Source organism: Mytilus edulis, chromosome 14, assembly GCF_963676685.1.
Source record: "Mytilus edulis chromosome 14, xbMytEdul2.2, whole genome shotgun sequence".
NCBI lineage: Eukaryota > Metazoa > Mollusca > Bivalvia > Mytilida > Mytilidae > Mytilus > Mytilus edulis.
The window spans coordinates 59401881-59425921 of NC_092357.1; the positions used below are offsets into that span (position 1 = coordinate 59401881).

The window sequence follows — 24041 nt, forward strand, 5'->3', positions numbered from 1 at the left end:
ATGGTGTATGATGAATGGTATAATGGAGTATGGTTTGTGGTTGATGGTGGATGGTGTAATGGTGTTATGGTGCATGGTAATAGGTGTGATGGTGTTATGGTATTATGGTATATGATTAATGGTGTAATGGTGTATGGTGTTATGGTGTATGGTGAATGGTGTAATGGTTTATGGTGTAAGTGTGAAGTTTACATCATCTAAGGACTTTAGTATGTCTGTTTGAGAATAATCATTTCCTTTCAAGTACCTCCTCTAAATCGAAACTCATTCTTCATATATGTATGGCTCGGCTAGGTGTCTCCTATACTGCAACAGTTACTGTCCTTTAGTTTCGTAATATGGCCACAATCGTAGTTAAAACTTTGCAAACAAATTTTTTTTTTCGGGCTTTAACTCTGCTATTTGCTTATAATATCTATTTTTTTAAACACAAATCGTCGTTATGAAGAAAAAAAAATCGTATATTAAATTTTGGCTGAACATTTCCTCACAGTGTTTAAAACTGAAACGTAAATTACATGTTCTCTTAAAATATTGTCAATGAATTCCAATGGGAACTCATTAACCCTCTTTTGCTGACAGATATTGTTCAAGGTTGCATTTCATGTGCCAGAAAATACGACAGTTCAATATTTATGACTTCACATCCATAACAATCATGATGCATTTGAAAATATGACGTGACGCAATAATTACCGTTACATTTTGGACCAATTAGTCCATTAGTCGTGTGACAATCAAAAGCATAGTGTAAAATGATTAACAGACTTCTGGAACACCAACGATCAATATTTGTTATTTACCAATCAAATAATGGAAACATAAAAGGACGTTTCCAAAAATAAGTATGTTAAAACTTATTTTTCTTTTAATGAACGTGAGGAAAGCTATGTAAAAAGATGTTCACTTCCGATTTATATTAAAATATATTTTCAACAAATAAAGTCTTGATACGGTTTCTTTGATAATGATTTTGCAGGAAACACTCAATCATTTTAATTATACTTGTGTACTAATTCTCTTTTACCAGGATTTTATAAACCGTAATCTATATTTATTTTGTAAAAAAAAACTTGTATCGTGCATTATTGGAAAACCATACAACGATTAAATTCTTCTCATAAACGACCTGGTTTCATTTTGTTTTTCAATTTAAAAAAAAAAATTGCGTCAGTACCGAAGTACTTACTACTGATCTGATACCCTCCGAGACTAATAGTCCACCAGCAGAGTTATATAAAAATAAAAACAACACGTGATAAATTGTATACGTCCAAGGTGTTTTACTAAGTTTTTTTTTAACACTGCATTATGATTTAACAAATTTTTAATATGTTTCCGAAATGATATGCTATGACAGTCCCATTCTCCCATTTGAAAATCGGTGTCTTAATTACGTCTATAGACTTTTCGTATTCGGTCCATTCTTTTACAAAAATATCAGACACACTGAGATACTTAAAAGTAATCCTGCCTTGTATAGCACACACAATCATATTCTTATATAAAACTACTAGACAATTCTTAACATTATGACACTTTTATAAATATATATTATGCAGCTTAAATATGATCTTTTCGTTTTGGGTGCATTCCTTCACAAAATTGGCAAAAAAATGTAAAATCACAAAAATACTGAACTCCGAGGAAAATTTAAAACGGAAAGTCCCTAATCAAATGACAAAATCAAAAGATGAAACACACCAAACGAATGGACAACAACTGTAATATTCTTGACTTAGTACAGGTATTTTCTTGTGTAGAAAACGGTGAATTGAACTAGATTTTGTACGATATATTTGGTTTACAGTTTGATTCAGAAGAAACACCGACATAGCTAGATAATACAATTAATTATCTAATTACTTCTACAATTTGATAATAATTAGTATTGTATTTTTCACTGTTATTAATAAATGTTTGATAATTCATACAAATCTTATCTTGAATTTCATCCAAATTCTTTCTTAATTTTGGGAACTCGTTTTAGAAATTTAAATGGGACGTCACTTTTTGGAACTTTGGTCCTCGGTAATCCTTAACTTTGTACTTGTTTTGGCTTTCAAACTTTTTTCATCTGAGCGTCGCTGTTTAGTCTTGTGTGGAAGTGGCGCCATCTGGCGTATTACATTTTTAATCTGGTACGTTTTGTTGGCTATTATTCGTTTGTTTCTTTGTCCTTTATTTTCTCCCATTTATTTGTCCTGTCATGTTGTGTTGTCATTTTAATGTTATAACTAACATTGCCATTAAAGCGGGAGGTTTGGCATGCCACAAAACCAGGTTCAACCCACCATTTTTTTCTTAAAATGCTCTGTACCAAGTCAGGAAAATGGCCATTGCCATATTATATTTCGTTTCTGTGTGTGTTACATTTTAATGTTGTGTTTCTGTTGTGTCGTAGTTCACTTATATTTGATACGTTTCCCTTAGTTTTAAAACAATGTTTAAGTTTGTAACCCGGATTTATTTTTTTCTCAATCGATTTATGAATTTCTCAAAGCGGTATACTATTGTTGCCTTTATTTATAGCGCTAAACAGGATTGTGTCTGATGTTCATATGATAAAATCATAATCTTTCAGCCAGTTTAATTGAAGTCTGGAGCTGGCATGTCAGTTAACTGCTAGTAGTCTGTTGTTATTTATGTATTATTGTCATTTTGTTTATTTTCTTTGGTTACATCTTCTGACATCAGACTTGGACTTCTCTTGAACTGCATTTTAATGTGCGTATTGTTATGCGTTTACTTTTCTACATTGGCTAGAGGTATAGGGGCAGGGTTGAGATCTCACAAACATGTTTAACCCCGCCGCATTTTTGCGCCTGTCCCAAGTCAGGAGCCTCTGGCCTTTGTTAGTCTTGTGTTATTTTAATTTTAGTTTCTTGTGTACAATTTGAAAATTAATATGGCGTTCATTATCACTGAACTAGTATATATTTGTTTAGGGGCCAGCTGAAGGACGCCTCCGGGTGCGGGAATTTTTCGCTACATTGAAGACCTGTTGGTGACCTTCTGCTTTTGTTTTTTTCTATGGCCGGGTTGTTGTCTCTTTGGCACATTCCCCATTTCCATTCTCAATTTTAACACACTCTGATATTAAGTAGTAGATCTAATCCTGCATTGCATAGCACACACAATCAAATTCTAATCTAAAAGTACTAGACAAATTTAAACAAGAGGGGCGAGAGATACCAAAGGACATTTAAACTCATAGATAAAAATTAAACTGAAAATGCCATAGCCAAAAAGACAAACAGACAAATAATAGCACACAAAACACAACATAGAAAACTAAAGACAAAGCAACATTAACCCCAAAAAACTGGGGGTAATGTCAGGTGCTCCGGAAGGGTAAACAGATCCTGCTTTACAAAAAATGTGAACCATTATGACAAAACATAATAACTTTTATCCTGTGGTGCAGGATCTGCTTACCCTTCCGGAGCACCTGAGATCACCCCACGTTTTTGGTGGGTTTCGTGTTGATTAGTCTTTAGTTTTCTATGTTGTATCTTCTGTACTATTATTTGTCTGTTTGTCTTTTTATTTTAACCCATGGCGTTGTCTGTTTATTTTTTATCCATGAGTTTTACTCTCCCTCTGGTATCTTTCGTCCCTCTTTTATACATATCATATGCAGCTTAAATCTGTGGATATCTTGTCTTAATATACTTGTTAGTATTCATAATCATAATACAATATGTATCGGTCTTAGTTATTCATATACAAAAATAGCAATAAATCTGTTTATTTAATTATATGTCTTATTCCCATAGGGATATGTTTTCCAAGACACCTGCAAAATAAGCAATTCGATTGACTGATTCGGTTTCCCAAAACAATTAAAACGATAAATGTTTACCAGGTTAATTTATACTTTTTTACGCTTTCATTTATCGTTAAATGTTTCCTTTGTAAACATTTATTACTAGTATTCTGGTAAATATTTCAGAATAAAATAAAATTGGTGATTAATTTAGCGGTCGGGAATTTTGTAGCAAATGCCCTTTAACCATAATGATTTGCTTCATATCTAAATTGCATAAGTTATCTGTTATTCTATAGAACATGATATTCTTTAAAATTCATTCCGACAATTTTATATATATTAAAGTGTGTATGTCGTTTGTAAATATTATAGTTTATATTTCTATTTATTTTTATTTATTCAAATAATTTCATACGGAACACAAATACCAGTCATAAGTAAAATCACAAAAAAACTGAACTCCGTGGAAAATTCAATCGGAAAGTCGCTAATCACATGGCAAAATCAAATGACAAAACATATCAAACGAATGGACAACAACTGACATTTTCCTGACTTGGTGCAGGCATTTTCAAATGTATAAAATTGTGGATTGAACCTACATGGTTTTATAGCGCTAAACCTCTCACTTCACTTGTATGACAGTCCATGTTAAGTTCCAGCAGCTGTTTTTCCATATTCATCGTATCTGAATCTTTACATTTTCAATTTTACAGATGAAAAACCTAGCCTCGTGTGAATTAAAAAAATTTCGAGCGTTAAACAGAACAGACCCGACATAACATTTTATAAAAAGACAACCGGCCTAAAAGTATCCATATTATTTTGACGTATACAATTTTGATCATTGTATTTATGATGAGTTTATTTCTAAACAACTGTATCAATTCCAGTTGTTGTCCATTCGTTTGACAATGTTTGATGTGTTTTATCCTTTGATTTTGCCATTAGATTATGGACTTTCCATTTTTAATTTTCATTTGAGTTCAGTATTTTTGTGATTTTACTTTTTCCACTTTTCGGGATTCAGGATCCTCAATGCTTTTCAACTTTGTACTTTATGTTGCCTTTTTAACATTAATTTTGTTGATTTGAGCGTCACTGATGAGTCTTTTGTACACAAAACGAGTGTCTGGCGTATACATTTTCAATCCTGGTTCTATAATGGTTTTTTTTTTTACTTTTACAAAAGGTTTAATAATAATAGAGCTCAGCGTTATGTACATAAATGATTCATCCGCTTTAAACACACTTTTTTGTATTCTACGTTATCCTCAAATAAAATTTTAATTAACTAACCGATTAACCGGCTGTTTTTATATATGCCAGACTGGGTATCTTGTACAATAAATAAGACATAAATTATCGTTTCTCCAAAAAAAAAAAAAAACAATACTCCTGTTTTATTTTAATGATCTTACAAAATGATTTCTTAAGATTAATTAAAGGCGATACAAGGTATTCATCAATAAGGAAGCAGCCCAACGGAAGAAGTCTAGAAGCCATTGAAATGTCTCTGACATTCACAGGTGTTAATTCAATATATCAGTCGGTTAAGGATGTACGGGGGTCTTTCGCCATCTTGCATTGTAAATAACAGTGAACCTCAGGTCTAGATTTTCATTTAAATCACCCAAATTCGATGAGGAATGTGGATAACTAATTTGAAATTTCATTTAAATGATTATGTATCTTATAAATATTATTATTTTTACAAGAGTATATTATTTTGCTTGATTTTTTAAAATATTTTTAAAATTATTGTTTAAGGGGCAATAACTCTGAAATAGTGCATTTCTGAAGTAATCTACTTGAAATTTTGCTGCTTTACAAATATTTTAGCTGGAAAAACGCACTATGACCCTATCTTTTCTTTTTACATTCCCAAAGCATGTAATATAAGCTATCATCTCGTATCTTATTTAGTTAAGCTTCTGATCACATAATGATGGTTTTTCTGTATAATCATACAACCGTTGTCATTTCGTCACAACCTGTAGCTGGAGAAAAAAATCATAATTTTTTATCATATCCTTATATATACTACATTTAAGAAAAATTATGAACAAATTCTACTATTTTTAATTTGGACACCTATACCGCCTTAATCTATCTGAATATCGTTTGTCTTTTTGTCGTGTTTCGTTCTTTTTTTTTTTTGCAATGGCATGGCAATACAAATAAGAACTTTGGTATAAGTGCAAACTTGCGATCCAAGTCACAATTTATAAATAGTTAACAATTATAGGACAGAGTACAGCATTCAGCACGGAGATTTGGCTCTTAGCGAACAGGCTGGCTATAAAGTCCCCAAAAATGACTAATGTAAAACAATTAAAAATAATTTATATAAAAACGAGACACAAAATGACAACAGGCTCCTGACTTGTTTTCGATTTTTGAAGTTAATATCCTTTGGTATATTTCTTAATTCAAATAATTACACCATTACAGACACAATTATAAATTAATGGTTAGATATTGCATAACATAACACCATTACAAACTCAATCCTAATTTAATATTCTATTTTATGAAAATTTATCTGTGATAAGATATACGTAACAAAACATACGTCACGTGTTGTGGCGTTGAAACATTCATGTGACGCATAGTTAATTATTCTATTGATGTTTACTGGTGTAGTGTCGTAAATTAATGTCAGATAGATGTTCGATGGTTTTTTTTTAACATTGTGATATCAGAAATAGAAGATTCTAATATGAGGCAGGTGATACCTGTAAATGGGGACGAGGTCAGAAATTTAGAATACTCTATTTTTCTCCCGTTGTATGGAAGTATATAAATAAAATATAAAGAATTTGTTCATATCAAAGCTGGCAAAGCCAGATCCAAAAAGACCGGGAGGGGGTACTTTTGTTTGAAAAATTGGGTTGATCAGATATGGAATCACTGTACATAGCATTGCTGGAGTGGTTCCATATAGTAATGTAAATTTGTTTATTGGTGACATGTTAAAATTAAATCAGAGAACCTATATGCGTTTTATCATGTTTATTCATGTAGAAGTAAAACTATATAAATTTTGTCATTATGCATTTGTTAATCAGTTATATCTTTTAAATGACTTCGGATATCTCAGTAAATGAAAGACATTTTATGCACATGTACAAAATATATGTGTCTGCATTTTCATGTAACAAGGGCGCATCTTAAATGTTATAATAGGTGTATGTCCTTGATTTACCTTAAATTTAAAAGATATATAAGATCAATAACACATTCTCAATTAAAGAGGTACATTTGTATTGTATTTTGACCAATAGATTTAAAGGGGTTTAAAAAAACATAAAACGGAAAAGACCTTAAGCTTGTTGTGTCAGAATTACTGACTAAATCAAGTACCTGTACACAGTGTCAACAATGCTAAGCACTGGAGAAGAACTGAATGTAACACAAGACAATAAAATGATGTCTGCTTTATGACATGTATGTAACTCCTGTGCAGATTATTGGAAATCAGTTACCTTATGATGTACATGAACATTTATGAGTTATGCTAATTGCGCTAATACTTGCAAAGTCAACCTGAAGGGTAAATTCCCAAACTGCGAGGTTACATTTGATATTTCTAGAACCACTGATATAATAGTCTAAAGTCATATGTAATGTGGAAGGTGATATGCAGTACTTTTAAATCTTGATGACAGACATGACTGACAAACCAATACAATAGACAATACCAGAATTGAAGCTAGCGAAGTGCAATTAGTTAAAACTTGAACAGACCTTTGCTTATTATTCATGTAGACTGCATGTCCCATACCCTTTAAATATTTCTGGTCTTCAATGAATAGAACATATTAACAAGAACATTTCAAACGAGACAAAGTATCAGCTTAATTTCGGTACAAAACAATTATGATATGCACTGCACCAAAAACCAATAATCGCAAAATTAAGGGCTCTAATTTAGAACAAGAGCATGCATAACATATTGTACGAAAATCCCCAATTAAAAGTCAGTTAAAAAGGGCTTAATTCAACTTATCGATATATACATGATATTCATTGTTTCTTCACCATGATAACTGCATCGCAGTACAACACATCTTTCTCACTTCTTACTATTAGAATTGATGATGTATAGTTGAATTCCCTTTTAGCATCTCATTGCATCATTTTTTATACTCTTTTCTGAAACCTAGGCTACAGCCTTACATGTAGTTTAAAAAATTAAGTTGTGTTACTTTTCATACTCAATACCTTTAGCTTGTATGTTCATTATATATGAAGATATGTAGATGTTAATAACATGCATGTACATTTATCTTATGTAGAAAGATTTTATAATTTTGAATAAGAAAAATATATCTTAACTGTACGTTATTATCAAAATGTCGGCTTCGTTTAAAAGCGGGGCAACAGAATCTAGAGGGACAGTCAAACTCATAAATGTGGAAAATAAACTGGCGACGCCATGGCTAAAAATAAAAAGACAAACAGATAAATAATAGTACACAAGACACATCATAGAGTGCTAAATAAGGACTTAGCAACACGAACCCCACCAGAAACTGGGAGTTGTCTCAGGTGCTCCAGAAGGATTAGCAGATTCTACTCAGTCCACATGCATGTGGCACCCGTCGTGTTGCTGATTATATTCTTAACCCAGTAAATAGTCTCATTTAGTAGGTCACATCCGTGAAAGGAAAGGGGATTGTAGTTACGACATAAGGAACATATCATTTACATCTGTGAAACAGTTATTTCATATCGGTCAAGTAACTTGCGATAGCTATGAGACTGCACAATTTACGAAGGGTTGACTTAAACTTTACAATTTGGAACTCTTGGTTTAATAGCTTACTTGTTAGCAGCAACCCTCTATCAAGGAAATCATGATAGGAAAGATTCATTTCTTTTTCTATAGTAAGTAAGTTTTGTAACTAATAAAACTATTGAAATACATCTATGTGATAAAAAAAAAGTTGGTTTGTGTGTGTGAGTTCGTTTTTTAATTATTTTATTAGGTATGATTTAAAACAATGATTGTTTATAACAATGGAATTTTTTTTTTTATTTTTGCTTATTTTTGTATCCATACCACGGGATAAAATAAAGTATTTTAAAAAATATGTATGAGAATAAAAAGTTCTCCATTCTTTATGTTTTCCTCTCCGTTTTTTTTTCATTCTTTATATTTGAGAGCCCTATTTTTTGGGTTATTTGAATGCCCAATTTTCATTGTATCTTTGAGTGCCCTATTATCCTCAATCTTTTAACTTTTTCATTTGTAATAATTTTTCTTAATTGTTATGTTTTTGTCATCTTTACTGCACCTTTTGTCCGTTACTCAAAATTAGTCTTTCAAACAAAACATAGTGATATCATGCACTACTTTAAACAAAACCTACGCGAGCGGTGAGTTTCCCAAGAGAACTCAAGGGAATTTCTTTTGAAAGAGAAACGGAAATAATGCAACGTTTTCGATGTTGGTTCAACTTTTTGGAAATTTATTTGTGACGTCATTTCGACATTTGCAATGTATTCAAAGAAACGCTTTCATCAGGTAAATTTCTTTTATTATATTAGAATCGTAATTTTTGACATGAAAAGGATCTTCACATTTTATTGTAATGGTGTTGTCGTCCATATTTTCTAATGGTAGTCATACATAGGAATTTGAGGGAAATGGAATGATTTGCATTGCAGCGTCCGCCAGGGGCAAATGCAACTGTTTGAAAGTTTGGAAACACGTTTACGATTGTAATTTCATTAGTACATTTTTTTTTATTTTGATTTTAGTCGTTTAATTGATGTGCTTACTGTTATAATAAGTACTTAAGTATTTAAGTACGTTGTCATAACATTTTACTCAAATCCCGAGCTCTAATCGATACCGGAAAAGATATCTGCGCAACTGCTACACAACCGGAAACGATATCTGCGCAGATCCGGAAATTGAAAAACGCGACAATTTTTTAACGATTTTGAGTTCACTAGTACAATGAAAAATTTCGGGATAATTTTCCCGATATATTTTTTTTTATTATTATTATCATTGATTTTTCTACTGTTTTTGTAGACTTTGCGTAGAAACAAATAGAATTAAACAAGCTAGAGAACCGTACACAGCAACATTATATAGGGAAGATATTTAAATGTCTCTGTGGTATCTACCACAAACCTTGACGTTAATCATTTCATTATTTACTTGATGCATACAATCTGATATTGTCTATATTCTTTAGAAACTTTCTATAAATGTTTCATCTATTCTTAATCCTATGCGATGAATTCAGTAATATAGACGTACATGTGCAATGTTATAGACGGCATGTTTATATCGCCATTAGTAGTCAGACCTTACTTGTTTACAAAAGATCAGAAGGTATTGTAGCCCATGTCCAAAAAACGTTCATTCTTAATGGTACCTATCCCCACTGTAATACAATCTTTTTTTTTTCTATCATACAAATCAATAAAGATAATCGTTTTTTCTATATTATCATTATTGTTTTGCCGATTATCCCTTTTTATTCATAACATCATTCTCGAACTTAAACCATTTTTTTGTATTATTGCCTATTTTCGTTATTTTCGACTTTTTTTGTATATGTCTTACATACCCTATCTTAATAGATCATTGAACTCTGTCATAAGACTGTTTAATTTATATTCGTCATAAACATTGTAGCTCAAATTTGCTTTAAATAGAAAACTTACATTTACATCATAAGACGGTAATTTCAATAACATGACTATTTTCTATATATGTTTTCATTTACATTATTATAACAATAACCCTGAAAGTGTAATCACTATAATTTTCCGTTCTCTGTTATCAAGTATAATCATTTGCAAATATTTTCCAGTCTAATTATTTCAAACTGGATGGCAATCCTTTAACAAGTTACAGTATTTAATTTCTGGTTAGTTTTTTTTAACAATTTGTTTATCTAAAATAAAAAAAATAATTGTCTCTATCAAATTTGAAAATCAATTTCATGTTTTAACAATATGCCTGACTACTTATTAATCGTTGGATACTATTACCAATGTTATTTCAACTGATCGGGCGGAGCTTACATTTTAATTTGCATAAGGATAGTCTATTTGAAGATGTGTGTGATAAAGACTATTGCCGTTATAATTATAATTAAATCTAATCACCTATCAGTGTCATCAAAGGAATTTAATAAATAATGACTGGACACTTCATTAATGAGTTAATCCTATAACACCTATCTATAGATGGACTGGTTTATTATGAGCGAACCGGTTTAACTCCGCCCAGTCAAGTGGAATAAATCGAGTAATAATTGTCTTAGATTTCGTGGGTACAGGTGAACTACGAATTTAAATGTTCAACGAATAACATATTTTCTATATGATTGCAATTGTATGCACACCAGGACAAAACAACGCACTTATACATCCACAAACATGCAAGTTTTCGGAATACTTTTAAACTGAGTTTTGCTGTTCGTATTGCTGTGAGGTTTTTATTCTACATTGGCAACAGGTATAGGGGTAGGTTTAGAGCCCACTTTACATGTTTAATCCCGACATATGTTTGATCCTGTCAGGAACTCTTGGTCTTTGTTAGTCTTTTGTTATTTTAAACAGGACGTCCATTTTCACAAATAAGTACAAACTTTTGTTTAGGGCTAACTGAAGCCCGCCTCCGGGTGCGTGATTTTCTCGCTAAGTCAAATGTGATCTTCTGTTGTGTTCAGCTCTATGGTCGGGTTGTTGTCTCTTTGACCCATTTTCATTCTCAATTTTATTCGACCTTTTGTATCAGAGGTTGCTGCGAATTTTCTAATCAAGACATGTGCGGTGTTTGCAATAATCATTGTTATAAATAAATGGAAAATATCATGCCACATATCGGTAATATAAGTTTGTATTATGTTGCTGTTGTCATACTATGAAATATGCGTAGTTGACATTATTCATAACCAGCCGTACAGCTCTCAGATAAATGATCATTATTATTAAGTTACAAAATAAACTAACGAAGTAGTTATCTTGCATGAAAAGGATGAACCAACAATGTTTTATTACTTCTTTCGTCGTTAAAAATATAGGTAACATAGTTATGAATCTAACGGACTCCAAAACAAAATTGAAAGCGGTTTTCCACAGCATAAGCGACTCTTGATTTCCATAGCTATCCAAGAGTGTTAACATCATGTATAAGTAATTTAAAACCAATTACAATCAATGTATTGTCATTTGCTTTGTCATCATCTACCTCATCGTTGTGTAATAAGTAAACAAATACTAGAGAGTATTATTAGAATTGGATGAGATATTAAACAAGTAAACTCAAACTTTTTATTTCTTTTCCATGCCAAGCAAACATATAGGGCCAATTCTTATTCTCCTCAAAATACCTTTCCTCAATCTTTTGATCCAGTTGATTGTGAATTAATTTTTTTTTATCATTTTACTTTTGTGACCTTTTATATATATATTTGCGAAAGCAAATTTACAGATCTAACATTGTTGGGTTGATGTTTAGACGAGTTGTATATATATATATATATATATATATATTTATTGTTAATTGTGGTCTAAGATCTGGTTTTATTATATCATTATCATAGGTAGAAGTATTTTGATTTATTGCTCCATTTGTTTTAGATTAATATTGAAAACTCATGTTTGATTGTCACTCGAGGTGTAATCCCCCATCTTGTTTGTTATCTTTGATAGTGATATTGATGCACAACCAATCAATTAAATATCTTTTGATTTAGAAAAAAACTCTTATTGGCATTTAACATAAATCAACAATATTTGATTAAAATTTGCCCAAGGTTTATACTGATTTAATTATAATAAGTCATTTTTGGTGATTTTATTTATTTTTAATGTTCTAAATTTAATTAAGTTGTTGATTTTCGGTGTTATCAGAAATTTAACCTCAAATATAAAAAGTGTGCTTCAGTTTTAATTTGTTAACAAAAGAATGGACAGATGGGTTTATATGTTTTGTTTAACAAATAAAGATATATATATAGTAAATTAGTGAGTTTTTATGTTAAACAAGGGAATATCTGGAATCAAAACAGCTATCACGACACTGCCGTATGAATTAAAGTGTTCAATTAATTTCATTTTTTTCTTTATAAAAAAAGGAAAATATGAATACAAAGGTGTCCTATTAAATAGGACTAATGTTTTGTTTTTCTGTATAACCGTAGTTTTTCGTCGAAAAAGTAATTTCTAATACGTGATGCATGTTGTGTTATTGTTGCTTCTTTTTGTATTCCGAAGTGCTCAAGACATTCCGATTTTGAATATGCTTACTTTAGATAAAGTGGATAATTTTGGATATACTGTATTAACCGTCACCAATATGTCTCTTACTAAAGTGGACCAATTGTATGGAGATGTTTTCAAAATTAACTATACATTTAAATATGCAGGGGAGAGATGTACTCCGAAAGGGAAAATGACAACCATAGCGGAGACAAAATATTCGACTGGAATAGACGTCTTCATCGGACCAGGTATATATAAGTTTATGTTCGAAATTTTTCTGTAATGAACACAAATCAATCATTAAATGACCTCTCGCACGGTATTTACTGAAACACATGGAGACTACACACGTGGTCGTGCAAAAAATATATTACTATTCGTAATTTAAAGTAATGGAAACACGAGGGTGTCTAATCGATCACAAAATCTCACACACATTACACCTGTTAATCGACTGTTGCCCTATTAAGTTATTCTTTGCAGGAGTTTTAAGGAAAAGTGTGCCGAAAATATTTGTTTTTTTTTATTCAAATTTTTGTAAACAATGGGTATCGTTGATCAAGACGCAAGTGTATTAAGTAAAAAGTAAAATCACAAAATACTAAATTCCGAGAAAATTTCAAAACGGAAAGTCCCTAATCAAATGGCAAATCCAAAGGATAAAACACATCAAACGAATGGACAACAACTGTCATATTCCTGACTTGGTACATTGATTGAACCTGGTTTTATAGCGCTACGCCTCTCACATTTATTACAGTTGCATCAAATTCCGTTATTTTTACAACTGTATATAAATAATAATTCATCACCTTCGTGCTGCTGAAAAATACTACTTTATATAAGTATGTCATTCCATAGAGAGACGGGTGTTTGGCTTTGAAACATTAAATCCAAATCTACATCCAATACAATTTTTTTTTTAATTTGAATGTCAATTTGTATACGTACAATAATTAGTATTGTATTGACGAAATGCGACTAGCGCATAAAATTATCAGTCTGGTATCTTTTTTTACATATACTGCGGACACTTGTTCATGTTGTTCAATGCACAATTAAGAATTCTTTGTAATTTTAAGTGCATTAATAATCATCTCACATTACCGTTATCTAACCATTCGTGTAGATAAAAGTTACATCGAGGTGCTTAATCTATGAATGTAAAGTGTCTCTGCATTTTTGTATTCTTTCTGCATCTTATTTTCCAAGATTTCATTAACTAAACGTGTTCTCTTGTAGTGTGTGGAACCGATCTAGAAATTGCCGCTTGTATGGCGTCTTCATGGAATATACCTATCATATCTACTTCCGGTTCCAGTGACCTAGTAACAAATAAGACAGAGTTCTCTACCCTTACAAACATGGCTTTTACAATGGAGAAATTTGCTTTGTTTTATGTTCGTATATTTAAGTTTTATCATTGGAAAAATATTATATTAATTTACGAAGAAAAGCATCCTTTACTTAGCTTGCTTGCTAAAAGTCTATATGATGTGTTCATAAGAATGAATATTACAACGATAATTCTACCGTTTAAGGAAAGAAACTTTGAACCTTTGTTGCAAGAAGGACGCAAACACTCTAGAGGTAACTTATCAATCTTAGATAACTTTGCTTTTTTCTCATTTATTTGTTATAACTAAGAAATAAGTTTCAAGGAAATATACAATCTTAAGTATTAGGAGGAATAACAGGAATGTTTTTTTGGTTTTTATGCCCCATTTATGAGCATTATGTTATCTGGTCTGTGCGTCCGTTCGTTCATCCGTCCGTTCGTTCGTTTGTTCGTTCGTTCGTCCGTCCGTCTGTCCCTCTTCAGGTTTACGTTTATGGTCAAGGGTTTTGATTCCAGTTTCACAGTCCACTGAACATAGAAAATGATAATGCGATTAGGGCATCCGTGTACTAAGTCCTTCAATTCAACGGACATCAAAAGCAGGTATGTTTTCCTAAATCAAAACTGCCAAAGCAAGGTTTCGAGGAAAACAGTTAATTTGTTTTCAAAGTTACCAGGATTATAATTTAGTACGCCAAACGCGCGTTTCGTCTACACAAGACTCATCAGTGACGCTCATATCATCAACATATTTATAAAGCCAAACAAGTTCAAAGTTGAAGAGCATTGAGGATCCAAAATTCTAAAAAGTTCTGCCAAATACGGCTAAGCTAATCTTTGCCTGGGATGAAAAATCCTTAGTTTTTCGAAAAATTCAAATTTTTGTAAACAGGAAATTTATAAAAATGACCACATTATTTGTAATCATGTCAACACCGAGGTGTTGACTACTGGGCTGGTAAAACCCTCTGGGATGAAACGTTCACCAGCAGTGGCATCGACCCAGGTGTATACAGTTTTCAAAAGTATCAGGATTGTAGCTAAAATTGTTCCACAAAAGTTTTACGGACACCTCCATGATTTAGTTGACCAATTTAAACATGTGTGTGAGGTTAAATGATACATGCAGAATCGTCTATTTTGTAATTGAATCAATTGTTTCCATTTACCTGTTGTGTCATTTTGACATTTCTTCGCATGGTGGGTGATGCATTCATATCCGAATACGCTCATCATTTTTGACTCATGAATCCATGTGGTTGTCTCATAGTTTTTTTCGATCTTGATTTGCATATTTTTAATGGACTTTGAACATCAGTAAACCTCTTTAAGATATTTCAGTATTTAAAATACAAGCTGTATAAAGGATAACAACGAAATAATGAAAAGAAAAACGGTGAAAGACTAACAAAACAGTGTACGGGGTAAAAAATATCAGTCTCCTTAATTAGGAGTCTATTGGGTAGTTGTCCCATTTACAAATCGTCGCTGGGCTTCTAAAATGTTGTAAATTACAAATTTTTCAAGAAAAAAATATCTCACAAATAGGCTTTGAAAATTTTGGCAAAATGCATGCTTCCAAAATGTCGTATGTGAACTTGAACATTTTTGTAAATAGCAGTGAAATAAAAATTTTGACATTTTTGGATTTTCCAAGAACTTAAGGTGGTACCTAACACAACAGGGAGATAACTCTGTAAAATCAGCTAAACGTTTTAATTACGTTGTGTTGTTAAGGGAAAATTAAGCTTTTCAAAGATCAAAATAAGTTTTTGTCAAACTGCTATATAACCAGTGTAATTTTACTGAGAAAACCATTGGTTCAAATTTTTTGAAATTTTTATATATTTTTTCAAAGGGTCAAAGTAAATACTTAGTCAAAATTGTAAGAAAATCAAACGAGCCAAATTAATTTTAGTTAAAGTGTTGGGTACCACCTAAAATTATTTTCACAGAAATAAAGAAATGTACAATTATTTTTTTCCCAAAGCCATTCTACAACGATTTTCAAGTTTTCATACACTATTTTGGAAGCAACTTTTACAAACAACTGACATTGGCAATTTTGTAATATGTTTTATTTCAAACATTTTGATTGGTCTAACTGTATGCTATTTTGTAATACCAAAGATTTCCTACCGCCCAGACCATTGGTGTCAAAGGTATTTTTAGCCAAAAAAGTCATATACGACATTTTAGAAGCCCAGCGACGAAATATACCTTATCTTCTTATTTAATACTTATTACTCTTGACTTGAAATAAAACCATGCTCTATTACAGGTACCGTAATAATACACATGAAAGTTAAATATGCTTGGCTATTTTTTGCTTTACATCATCTCATCTTAGATACCAGGATTAAAATTTTGTTACCGGACTCATTAGTCTATCGAATCAAAACGTCTTAAGGATGTACTTAGGTGAGGTTAGGTGAAAATTAATAAATTAAGAAGTTAAAATTGATACGTTAAGCTGGTAAAGCATCCATAAAGGATAAAAAATAAGCTAATAATATTGATAGGTCATGGACCTCCCTTTCGAGATATTTGAGATTTAAAATATGGCGGGAAAAGGCTGACTCGGACTTTTACCTTATATTTGCATTGGTATTATTTGGTCTCAAAACAAAAGAAAGAAAATCAAGAATCTTCTAAAATTTTGGTAAATGACCTTTCATGAGCTATTAAGTCTAATATGAAAAATAAATGGGTGTTATGGGGCACAATATTTCACATTGTATTGTATGGAAAAACACCAAGGAGTCCGAACATTTAACACAAATTCCAAACCTTACCTAATTACATCCTTAAAAGCCAGTAAAATACGAAATTGATAATCAAGACTGCGAACTGTTTTGTCAAAAGGATATGACATAGGCTAAGTAAATCTAGACATGTAGATTTAATGTATACTCATTTATTGTAGTATTTGCAACCATATCAACAGACGACGATTTTCGGAAGCTTATTCTAGCTGCACAGTCGTTGGGAATGACAAATGGGGAGTATGTACATTTGTTTATTCGATTCTATGAAGTCGAGCACACAGGACTTCATAGTTGGGAAAGAAAGGATGAATTTGATGAGGTATATACATGAGCTAATATTTTTTTAGAGTTAAATTTATTTATAACTCATATTAAGGACAAGAAAACATATAAATAAGTTAGTAATGCAAAGTGGTTCAATTGAACCAAAGACGGAAAGTTTAAACAGCTGCTGCAGAAAAGGATTTAGAAGTATGCCGGCAAACTTTTTTTTTATCTGCAATGACTGTGTTAAGAAAGAATATAAAAACGTGAAGCCGATTTCTGTGAGTAAGACACGAATTCAATATCCCGTTACACTTGACACCGAAAGTTCAAGGGACCAAAAATGGTACACACCATTATGATTAAAATATAAAGGCCATATCAAAACAAACGAATCCGAGCGATGACTCTTTTCATTGAATAATTTGCAATTGCAATCTAGGCTTTATATGAGTTTTAGTCAACATAAATATATATATATATATTTTAAAAGTCCATTTGTTATTATTTGAAGTGAAGTCCGATATTGTGTAATGGAGAGAATTTTCGTTTGAAATAATAACAATGATATTGATAACGACTTTTTTTTAAAAAGGATGGCTCAATAAGCATTTACAAATCTACATTGAAGCCCTCAAAACCGGTGATAATAGTTATCAAAGGTACCAGGATTATAATTTAGTACGCCAGACGCGCGTTTCGTCTACATAAGAATCATCGGTCATCAGTGACACTCATATCATCAAAATATTTATAAAGCCAAACAATTTCAAAGTTGAAGAGCATTGAGGATCCAAAATTCTAAAAAGTTGTGCCAAATACGGTTAAAATAATCTATGCATGGGATGAGAAAATCCTTAGTTTTTCGAAAAAAAGGTTTTGTCTACATAAGACTCATCAGTGACGCTCATAATAAAAATATTTATAAAGCCAAACAAGTTCAAATTTGAAGAGCATTGAGGATCCAAAATTCCAAAAAGTTGTGTCAAATACGGCTAAGGTATTCTATGCCTGGGATAAGAAAATCTTTAGTTTTTCGAAAATTCAAAGTTTTGTAAACAGGAAATGTATAAAAAATGACCACATTATTGATATTCATATAAATCTTTTTGTTTGTGCCCTAGGTAGCTAGATCTGCTTATGATTCAGTCCTTGTTCTGCAACCGAGCAGACCAGAAAGTAAACTATTCACTCAATTTGTGAAAGATGTTAAAGAGAAGGCATTCAACGAGTACAATTATACAATGCACAACGAAGAGGTAGGAATCCTTAAGCTTTATTCAATGAACACAATCAATGTAAACATACATATTTTCAATATATATGCCCGCTTATATTTTTAAATTGCCTTGAACCACACAGACCTAAAAACGGGAGGATTGATGACAAAAGGGGACATATTAAGAAAACCATTACAAAATAAACAGTATTTTACTAAAGAATCAATATATTATAAAGTCATCACAGGTACCTGGATTGAAATTTTGTATTTGTGCCAGACGCGCGTTTCGTCAAAATAATTGACGCACGAATAAAACAAATTTAAAAAAGGCCAAGTTTCTTGATAGTGAGTTGTCTTATCGGTAATAATACCACATCTTCTTATTTTTTAATAATTACAAAATTTAGCTACAAAAAAGCAAAAAATATATATAAAACTATTATACACGTACCACGCAACTGTTCTCGGAAAACGGAATCAGTGTTTTCTGACTTTGAAAGACGCGTTATATATTTGAAGTAATTGTACAGTCGTGAAACATAAAATTAGATTGTTTTAGTTGAGGGTTTGGATGGGGTTAAATGATTAAAGAATAATGCCCTCAAAAAATAAAGATAAGAGAATAACGGGCAAAAAAATGAAGATTAGAGAAAAAAGGGGTTATTTTTTTGAAGATTAGAGAAAAAAGGGGTTAATTTTTTGAAGATAAGAAAAAAAGGGGTTAATTTTTTGAAGATTAGAGATTAACGGGGTGCAAATTAAATGTTTACAAAATAACAAACCCCCTCCCATCCAGTCCCTCTTAGTTCGACAAGTGAAAAGTGGGATACGCTGGCTTAAAGTATGGTGACCTATAGATGTTAATTTTGGTGTCATTTGGTCTCTTGTGTAGAGTTGTCTCATAATCAATCATACAACATCTTCTTTTTTATAATTAGCCTCGTTATATATATTTCACTACGGTCAATCAAGTATAGCATTAACCTAATTGTAAGTTGTAAGATTTATCTCAGCAAACTATCTATACCGTTGATTTATGTCTCAGGTGTGAAATTCTAACGATTGAATATTCTTCATTATGATATTGATTTCAAAGATGTATCTTTAATTGACAAAACGGATCTCGTGCAGTGCTTAACACGAGTATTAGCAATTCTTCTTTATTCTGTTGATATTATAAGCTCTGATGACCTGTTTTCTTTAGATGAAGTACGTGACTAACTGAAGGACATATTTTCAGGCACTTAGGCAAGTTTAACTATTCAAACAGAATATACCACGGGTGTTCTACATGGCAGCAGACAATCTTGAATGTCATTTATTGATAAGGCTCATGACTGTTTCTCGTTTCTGATTCTTTATTCCCGATTCAGTTGTCTTCCTTATTTAACTATTTAACAATTTTTATTTTGTGTCCCTTTATAGCTTGCTGTTAGGTGTTAGCCAAGGCTCTTTGTTTACTTTTTACTCATTGTGAATTTAATTGAGAGTTGTCTCATTGGCACTCATACAACATCTTATTTTTATTAAACAGTATATTGAAACGCTAATCATTTTCAAAAAAAAAATTGATTTGCCTTATATTTAAACCACCCTACCAGAATAATAGATTTAACTTATACATTGAAAAATAAAAATTTCTCATGGATCATATCAAATGTTGAGAAAATCAGATTTTAAGGATCAGCATTTAAAATGACGGTTGTAGCGAAGATGAGCGAAAAAAAAAGGATTTTTTTTTATTTAATTCAAAACGAGTTTGAATCAATTTAATGGAGAAAAAGGAGATATATGATAATGTTACAAGTCGAACAAATAACAGTCAACGAAAGTTAAACTAATGATTAAGCAACAAAACATAAACCTGTGTTGAATCCATGCGCTCTGGAAACGAAAGCATTAATTTAGATATTGTCCATGTCAGCCAAATAAAGACATTAAGAAGTTTAGATATTTTATACAAATTAAAACAATAACTAGTGCAGAAACCTAACCGACTTATTAAGAAATATGCTATTCATCGTCAAAAATGTCTTATAGAAGTTCGTCGTTTTCATAAATGACACCTGGGCCAATCAAACTTTCAAAACTTTAATGTGTCTCTAATCCACCAACGTATGTCAAAGTCAACGAGAAACATAAACGTCTTCATAAAATGTTTGCGTCCAAAGCGCTTTCCTGGATTAACCTTCATCAGGAAAAATAAAAGCAAAATAAAAAACTGGTATAAGATTTAATCACAAAAAATATTGAACTCCGAAGAATATTAAAAACGGAAATTTCCTAATCAAATGGCAAAATGAAAAGTTCACACACACCAAACGAATGGACAGCAACTGTCATATTCCTAACTTGGTACAGGCATTTTCGTATGTAGAAAATGGTAGATTAAACCTTGTTTTATATCTAGCTTAACCTCTCACTTGTATGACAGTCGCATTTTTGGAATTTTCTTTTACCAGGTAAATATATTCACGACTGCTTTTTATGACTCAATCTCTGTGTATGCTCAAATCATCAATGAAACAATAGCGGACGGAGGAGATATACGAGATGGTCTTAATATAAGTAAAAGAATGAAAAATCGAGTGTTTCATGGTAAGTAGACATCTATACTATTAAACGAGAAGACCTCATTTTGGGTGTCGCTTCTCTTCTTTCCACAATAAATTAATCAACACGCCTTTGTGTCCTATAGGTACAGTGCATAGTCGCATTTGTCATCCATTCATATGATTATTCAGATTTAGTTATTTTGGGAGAAAAACGAGAAAAAAGGCATCCGGATATTGTCCCGTCATTGGACAAAATTTTAAGTCAGATTATACTTCCGGTTTGCGTTTTTCTGTATACTTTGAACATACATATACTACGAATAAAGTGTATTTTCAGAATTCTATCTGCTATCATTTTCAAGTTTACTATCCACGGTGGTCACAGAGTTTATTAAATAGAGAGGGTCTGTAAACTATATCAATGACCACCATGGATCGATTAGAAAACTTAGAATTGAAAGTAAATACACTTTATTTATATATAGATACAGATAAGCGCTAAAATTATTCATGTGCACTTTTGATACCTTTTCTCCAGTCATTAAATCTTTTTCAAAATTCATTGATTACAAAAAAAAGAAGATATGGTATGATTGCCATGTTGACAACTCTCCACAAGAGACCAAAATGACACAGAAATTAACAACTATGGGTCATCGTGACGGCCTTCAACAACGAGCAAAGACCATACTGCATACTCAGCTTTAAAAGGCACCGAAATGACGATGTAAAACAATTCAAACGAGAAGACTAGCGGCCTTATTTATGTACAAAAAATGAACGAAAAACAAATATGTAGCACATAAACAAACGACAACCACTGAATTACAGGCTCCTTACTTAAATGTTCATAACATACTAAATGTATATTCATATTGAAATTGATAGAAAACCACACATTGGGAATTTTGGAAAAAAAGGAGGAGGGATTAAAAAAAACATTTTCCTGTCCCCAATAACCTATGATTTATGATACTTTTGCTGAAATTCTCCAGTCATTCAATATTTCACAAAATTCTTCAAACAACACTTTACATACTTTAAACTACGCTCTGAATGCCCGCGATTTCGCGGGTGTGTTCTAGTATGTATTGAAAATATCAAACTTGTTAAAATTTAACAACGGATACTTAAAGTTAATAGTGATCTGTTTGATAAATTTTGTGGAAATCAAGCATAGGAAGTACATACTTAGGAATAAGCAGAAAATAAACAAAATATTACAGATCAGCATCAAACGAGTTGTTAGGTTTTCCACGTCTACTAACTCAAATTTCGCACTTTACAAAAATATCAAGACAGAATTCATATTTTCAAATGTTTGAAGATATATTTAAAGCAAGGTCATATGCACCTAAGGACATATATAAAGTCAACAGTAGTATACCGCTGTTCGAAACTCATAAATCGATAGATAAAAAAACAAATCCGGTTTACAAACTAAAACTGAGGGAAACGCACAACATTAAAATGTAACACACATAGAAACGAACTAAGCATTAGACAAAATCCGATGAGAATAACAAATATAACATCAAAACTAAATACATAAATTTAGGATAGAAAAGTACCGTGACATGTCTATATTAAAATTAGCCTGAAAGGTTAAACATTTTCCTCTTGTGCCTAAGTTTAGATTTTCTAAAGATATTGATACAACGAACAAAGATTCACATTTTTCAGATAAATTATTTTCCAAACATTAAGGTGGTACCCAACACTTTCACTAAAATTTATTTGTCTCGTTTAATTGTCATAAAATTTTGACAAAGTATTTACTTTGAACCTTTAACAAAACTATAAAAATTTCAAAAATTTTGAACCAACCGTTTTGTCAGAAAAATTACACTGGTTATATAGCAGTTTTTGATCATTGAGAAGCTTAATATTCCCTTTACAAAACAACGTGATTAAAACGTTTAGCTGACTTTACGGAGTTATCTCCCTGTAGTGTTAGGTACCACCTTAAGTAGAAATGTTAATCATAGAAGTAAAGTACTGGATAACTTGACACTCTCACTCATAAACTAGTAAAGTACTGGATAACTTGACACTCTCACTCATAAACTCTATACAGTTCAAAGAACTGCATGTCAAATTTGTGCCGTCAATGTGGTATACAGTATTGGATTATTGACAAATAGAATAAACTCATTTTGGAAAGTTCACTAATTATTAAAAAAATCTTGTTAAATATCTTGCAATGTTAAAGAAAGGCATAATCTGTATCGGTTATGAATACGGAAGTATTATTTTTTTTATTTAGATTCAAATATAACATTACAAACATAAGCTGTTCAGAGCTTTTAACCAAATATATAAAATAACATTAACACAACATTAAAACTCACAACATGCAGACAAAATATATAACAGCAAAACCATATTGAAATAAATGCAAAGCATTAAATAAATAAATATTTCAAACATGCCGAAACTAAAGCACAAATAAAATTTAAGCACAATTAGAATCAAGCACTTATAAAAATACAGCACACGTGTAAAGTTTAAGGCATGATAACATTAAGAGCTATTACTAAAGTTTAAAAAAACGTATCTACATGCAGAACAACAGCATTTTGAACCATTCCAGGACTGTATAAGGCTCTTAAAACACGGTTTTCGTCCTGAAATGGGCAGGTTCTTTTTTCAAAGTATTCATATTGTTTACTAGGTATCAGTGGTAAAATATCCATTGATAAGAATGGGGATAGAGAACCAGATTTTCAGCTTTTAGACATGAACATGGATTCTGGGGATTTTGTTGTAAGTACAGACTGAGTAGCATAGAAAAACTACGTTTACTTTTTGTTTTTCCAGTTAATATAATAACATGAGCAACACGACGGGTGCAACATGTGGAGCAGGATCTGCTTAATCT

At 31.5% G+C, this 24041-nt stretch overlaps 1 protein-coding gene across 1 annotated transcript; it reads left to right on the top strand.

Moving 5' to 3' along the window:
• On the top strand, nucleotides 1-23941 carry LOC139504341 (atrial natriuretic peptide receptor 1-like). Its single transcript, XM_071294413.1, has 7 exons — nucleotides 1-175; nucleotides 13063-13260; nucleotides 14255-14602; nucleotides 17278-17438; nucleotides 18508-18642; nucleotides 21068-21203; nucleotides 23835-23941. Exons 1-7 carry the CDS (start codon nucleotides 1-3, stop codon nucleotides 23939-23941), a joined length of 1260 nt encoding a protein of 419 aa, XP_071150514.1.
• Nucleotides 23942-24041: the final 100 nt, after the last annotated feature.